Source organism: Schistocerca nitens, chromosome 5 (assembly GCF_023898315.1).
Source record: "Schistocerca nitens isolate TAMUIC-IGC-003100 chromosome 5, iqSchNite1.1, whole genome shotgun sequence".
Lineage (NCBI taxonomy): Eukaryota > Metazoa > Arthropoda > Insecta > Orthoptera > Acrididae > Schistocerca > Schistocerca nitens.
In genome coordinates this window covers 398,516,895-398,522,894 of record NC_064618.1, presented here as the reverse complement: position 1 = coordinate 398,522,894, position 6,000 = coordinate 398,516,895, and the positions used below count along the sequence as shown (strand labels likewise).

General features: G+C 44.7%; 1 protein-coding gene across 1 annotated transcript in view; it reads left to right on the top strand.

Annotated features, from left to right (window-relative positions):
- Nucleotides 1-4,029: 4,029 nt before the first annotated feature.
- The window catches only part of LOC126260494 (proton-coupled amino acid transporter-like protein pathetic), a 112,605-nt gene continuing 110,634 nt past the window's right edge, over nucleotides 4,030-6,000 (top strand). The window contains exon 1 of the mRNA XM_049957823.1: nucleotides 4,030-4,086. Within this exon, the coding sequence (XP_049813780.1) occupies nucleotides 4,030-4,086 (57 nt within the window). The remainder of the gene's footprint in view (nucleotides 4,087-6,000) is intronic.

Genomic DNA, 6,000 nt, shown 5'->3' with positions numbered 1-6,000 from the left:
CCCTCACGTCATCCACAGTCTCATGAAACATAGCTTCGTAAAAGCCATCTGATACCGACAATCAGTCATTTCACCTTGTCAGTGCGACTTCACAGCAGAAAAATCGTGAATTCATTTTCCGTACTAACAATAACTCACGACTAGCCTTACACTTCTGCGTCCACACGATGTCTTTTTCCCGTTCAACTTTCCGCATGCGCCAACATTTCCGGAAGCGCACCAATGCATGCGCAATTGTGCGTGCGTCATTTCTTCGAAATGGAGACCGTGCCCTAAGGGCTCCCGGTTCGGTGAGAATCTCTTGCGCTGTTTAGCACACGACAGTCAGCCTCGACCCTGATGTGTGTGTCGTAGTGTGGTGTGTTGACGTTATGTTTTAATGCGATTTCTTTGCCATAATGCCTGCTGACTCGAAAGAAAGTACTCTGAAAATTATGTATGTATACAGAAAAATACAAGTTATGTGGAACGCTGCTTTAAAGATTATATGAATAAAAATTTTAGGTATGATGCCATGAGCGTCAAATGAGAAAGGTGTATGAATACTTTGGACGAATGCTGATTTTATACAGACTTAAGAGCATAACTTTTGAAGAGGCTGACATCTGAAAGAAAGAAAACGTGGGATTAAGTGGAGCTCCTTAACAAGCTACAGTAGTGGTACCAGAGATAGAAATGAAGGGCACTGATGAAGTAAAAAAATACAAAATAGGAAAACACAATATTCGTCCTAGTGGATTCTGGTGTCTACAGCGTTATCGAATTTGTCGAGCACGAGAAAGTTAACCTATCTACAATCTCTCTTGAATGAAGAAGTTGTGTAAATAACTTTCAAGAAAATCAAATTACATATGAATAGTTAATTAACATTTACAGAATGACAAAGTAGGTGTGGTATAGTACCTCTCAGTTTCAGGAATAATGTGGAACCGCGCTCTTGCTGCGGTCGCAGGTTCGAATCCTGCCTCGGGCATGGATGTGTGTGATTTCCTTAGGTTAGTTGGGTTTAAGTAGTTCTAAGTGTAGGGGACTGACGACATTAGATGTTAAGTCCCATAGTGCTTAGAGCCATTTGAACCATTTTCAGGAATAATGGCTGAAACGAGTTGCTCTGAAATGCTAAATAAGTTGTTCAAACTGGTATAAAGGTCGCCAGTTGCCAGCAACGAAATTTTATTGCTAGCCTTATCGCTACATTTTCCTAAGTAGGAATTCTTAAATCTCGCTATGTCCAACTTCCCTGGAAATATGCAACCAAAAAATCAGAGTCACTTTGTATTTCTCGTGCCTCTGCTGTCAAGATATTATTTTACTCATAGTCGTCTTGTGTTCACGTTTTCTGTCGCCTTTCATGGCAAAAAGCGCTGCACAAATTGCAGAGCAAAGCAATAGGTCCGTAGCAGACCACTTGCATAATGAGACAACGTCTCTACACGGGTACTCTCATGCCTTCCTGCGCCCTTTCTCCTAGTTTTTGTGCATGCCGTTCCCGTGCGTCAGTTACTGCGCGTGAGGAGAAGCTCATCGTGTGGACATACCTTACTCTTCGAGTGGGCGGGCTGGGGTATTAAGTACCCCACTGCGGAATTTCGTAATGCTGAAGCGTAACTCAGTGCCCTGCGACGTGGCAGCTCTAGGTATTTGTTTACCTTAGCCACCTTCGCCCCTCCTTTCCTCTACCCCCCCCCCCCCCCCACACACACACACACACCGGTCCACGACTCAGAGCCCTCAGTACTGTGTTTCTTCGTTGGGAAAACGGTAGTGAGGCACTCCGTACCCCCCACGTTACTCGTATTTCTTTCAGGTGCGCCATTTTCACTTTATCCAAGCAAAGGATTAAACTGTAAAAGTACATTCCCACGGCAGTATTTAATACATAGATCGAAAAATATGTAAGTGACTTCCTTCTATTTGTTTCTAGGTCCAAAGATTTTATAAAGTTTGAGGACATACTTGCGTACCTTCAAGAGCCCGACGAAGCTGAGAGACTTGGAATAAGCCTTTCTGAGTTAGCTGAAAGGGAAAGTGATCTGAGTGACGAAGAAGTCCATTTCAGCGAGCGAGACCATGAAACTAACTTTTAACAGGAAGAAGTTCGGAAATTGGAATTTACTTAGAAAAATACAAACTATCAAAATGGAGTAAGAAACCTGCCCCTAAAATGAAACTAAGCCAAAAAAAAAGTATTACAAAAGTTTGAGCCGGTCTCATAAGCTCTTCAAACAATACTTCTAATGAAATTGCTGAGTTTTTCAGGTTTTTTCGCAACTGGCATGATAAAAGTGGTAGTATCCCATACTAACAAATATATTAAAACCTTAAAACAAACTACAAACGTAAAAGGAATTATAAAACTACGAATAGATATGAAATTACGACAATATTCGGCGTTTTATGTTTGACGGGTATAAAGGTCAACGTCTAAATGTAAAGAAGTTTGGCAGTCGGACGGTACAGGTATGGATATCCTGAGGGCCACAATGGGCTATCAGAGATTTCTGTTTGTAATGCATTGTATTCTCTGTCGTACATAAATAAATACTATATTTCTGCCCTTTGTTGCGTATTTGCATATTTGTATCATGATTTCCTTCATTCAGATGCTGGCTGAAACTTTTCAAACAAGTATATAACAATGTTATTGCAAAACGTAAATATTAAACTGATTCCTAAATAAATTATCATAGAAGGTGGGTACTGAATATCCCACGCGACTACGCATGCAAAAAGAAGAAGATGCGAGCCCACTCGAAGGGTAAGAGAGAACGAGTCGACGAGTGTGAAGCGACGGCATCGCCACACTTCTCAGACTCGTCATAGTCGTCGATATACCAGGAGATCAAAAAGTCAGTATACATTTGAAAACTGAATAAATCACGGAATAATGTAGATAGAGAGGCACAAATTGACACACATGCTTAGCATGACATGTGGTTTTATTAGAACCAAAAAAATACAAAAGTTCAAAAAATGTCCGACAGATGGTGCTTCATCTGATCAGAATAGCAATAATTAGCATAACAAAGTAGGACAAACCAAAGATGATGTTCTTTGAAGGAAATGCTCAATATGTCCACCATCATTCCTCAACAATACCTGTAGTCGAGGAATAATGTTGTGAACAACACTGTCAAGCATGTCCGAAGTTATGGTGAGGCATTGGCGTCGGATGTTGTCTTTCAGCATCCCTAGAGATGTCGGTCGATCACGATACACTTGCGACTTCAGGTAACCCCAAAGCCAATAATCGCACAGACTGAGGTCTGGGGACCTGGGAGGCCAAGCATAACGATCGTCATGCGCAGTCACTGACGTTTTGCTGTCCAGCGCCATCTGTCGGACATTTTGTGAACTTTGTTTTCTTTTTTTTTTGTTCTAATAAAACACCATGTCATTCCAAGCACGTGTGTCAATTTTTACCTCTCTATCTACATTATTCCGTGATTTATTCAGTTTTCAAATTTATACTGACTTTTTCATCACCCACTACAGTGGAAATGAAGGAAGCCCGTTATCACTGATGTGACAGCGGCACGTTGATTTGTGGGTATGCAACCCGAACATCAGACTCGTCCTCTCTCCGTTCATGATCTCTAGCGGACACACGCTTTTTCGAGGAAGCACTGGCGAGCTCAGAGAAGGTGCGGACCAGTCAGGCAGCGCCCGACTGGAGACTGGAGTGCCAGAGGCACCGTGGCCACGGCGGCGGCGCTCCGCCGACCAGCTCCAGAGGACGCGGCGGCGCCAGGTCGGGGAGCTGTGACGTAGCGCGTCGGCGTCGCGTGGCTGGCGCAAGGCGGCGGCGTGCGAAGTGGGGGCGGTGTAAACCAGAGCGACGGCCCAGGGGTGGGGGCGGCGGCTGTGGTGGCGGCAGCGGCAGCGGCATCGGCAGGGAGGGCAGGGGAGGGGGCACGTGACGTAGCCCGCCGCCGCTGGAGAGAGAGTACGGCGCGCACACGCGTCGCCGGTTCATTCGCGGGCCAGCAGTCATCAAGAGCAGACGATACCCAGAAGCTAACGGACACCATGCCGGGACACCAAGTGCCACAGCGCGTCGCGTCCAACTCTACCAAGGCTCCAGAGGTGAGTGGTTCCCAGCACTTCTTCACTAAACTACTACATCTTCACGACTTTTGCCTATTTTTCTTTCCTTCAAAATAGCACCCGCTTATTCTGGACGCGCGCTTTTTTTTTATGAAGCACAGCAGTAGCGCAAATAAAACGCACATTTGGTGCCCTAAATTAGTAGACAGCATGCAGTTGTAACAGCGAACCCGATGACATTTTCGTAGTGCTGTGCTTCGCAGCTCCTCGACCTCATTCGGTATCTGGTGTCGTTCGTAGGGCGCTGCCTTGGCTTTTGGCAACCGTTGTCAGCCTCCAGGTACGGCCGTCTGGCACCGCAAGGTAGTTTGTGGGTCGATGCGATGCGGTCACTGACCACGGCAGACTCTCCCTGAGCGGGAAAAGAGAAGCGTTCACTCCACGTCCAGTCCAACATTTTCTACACTTTTCGATTACAGTGTGAATCTGCCGAGACTGTGCTGAGGCTGGTGCGGTTATCTGCCCGCAGGGATCACTCTATAAAAATAGTGGAAACGTCCACTTGAAGTCTCGTAAAAAGACGTCGAACTGGTGCTAAGATTGGCAAGTAGCTTTCAAGGAATACAAAAGTTAATTTTCCTGTGTTTCGAGAAACATAAATATCTGGTAGCCTTTCATTGTACCGACTGAACTACACCTCGAAAAACGAGGCAGAACTGCCTAAGGTGGGACAGCGAGCTTATACAAAGAAGAGAACCGCGATTTGTCAGAGGCTTGTTTGTTGCGCAGGAGAGTGTGACGGAAATGCTAAGAGCTCTCGACTGATAAACATTTGCTGAAAGACATAAACATTTAGCAAAAGTCTACTTCGAAAATTCGTAGGAACCGGGATATTCTGCAGATGTTTTGCAAATCGCTCCCGGATTGAACTCAACGGTAAAATTAGACGAATAACACTCCAGACTGAGGCATATAAACAGTGCGGCGTAGTCACTATTTCGATGAAGCATGAAGAACTCTTGATATGGGCTCCAACAAATACAGCTGCACACTTAAACGGCGCTTTTCGGAGTTTAGACGTACAATGTTTTGGACAATCAGCTGAGACAATTTTCAAAGTAAATGAAGTTAATGATGGTGTCATTGTACACCTTCCCAAACTTTTTCCGTTAATTTATATATTTGTATTTGCATGTTTGTCTCTGCAATTTATGTGAAGCTTTATTCTGTGTCGTCGCACATTTTAGTCATTCCTCGAATTGTCATGGTAATGTGCAGATGGTAGGCTTATAATGCTTGAAAAAATTCATTAATTGTACACCTCCTAACAAATCCGAAAAGGGGTACTACGCCACACTTGAAGATGTAGGGCGCGGAGTTTTCTACGCAACAGAGGGATAAAAAAATGGCGGATACCTCAGCGTTCGCGTCGTAGCTCTTAACCTGGTCTTATGACACTGCGAATGTGGCGTTCTATCTTAATAACTCTTGTGGAATGGTCTGGAGTCTTGACGTGCCGTGGTGATTACAGTCGGTCAGCTATGCTATCTCAGTGAGACAACAACGACGGAGCGCCACTTATCTGTCAGCAAATTTTGAGTTTCATTGGTCGCCTAATTGCGTTTTCTCAACTATTTGACTACCTGGGTAACACTGTGTGTGTCATGTACCGTTCCTTCACGCACCTGCAAAGCAACTTGGATCGGTTTGTCATCGCTTGCGCCAACATTAAATTGCTTTTTTTTTTTTTTTTTTTTTTTTTGTATATTATTACAACTAAAGACAGACAGGTTTCCACTCTTCTGCCTGCCTTCTCACGAATCGTCTCGTGAATGCTGCTTGAATGGTTGTGGATTCCGATGTCCTGTGACTTGTTACGTAAACGGCGACGTAGCCAAATGAGGGCCACGGACTTTGCGAAATAGTCGCTCGACTCGCAGACTGTTTCCGCAT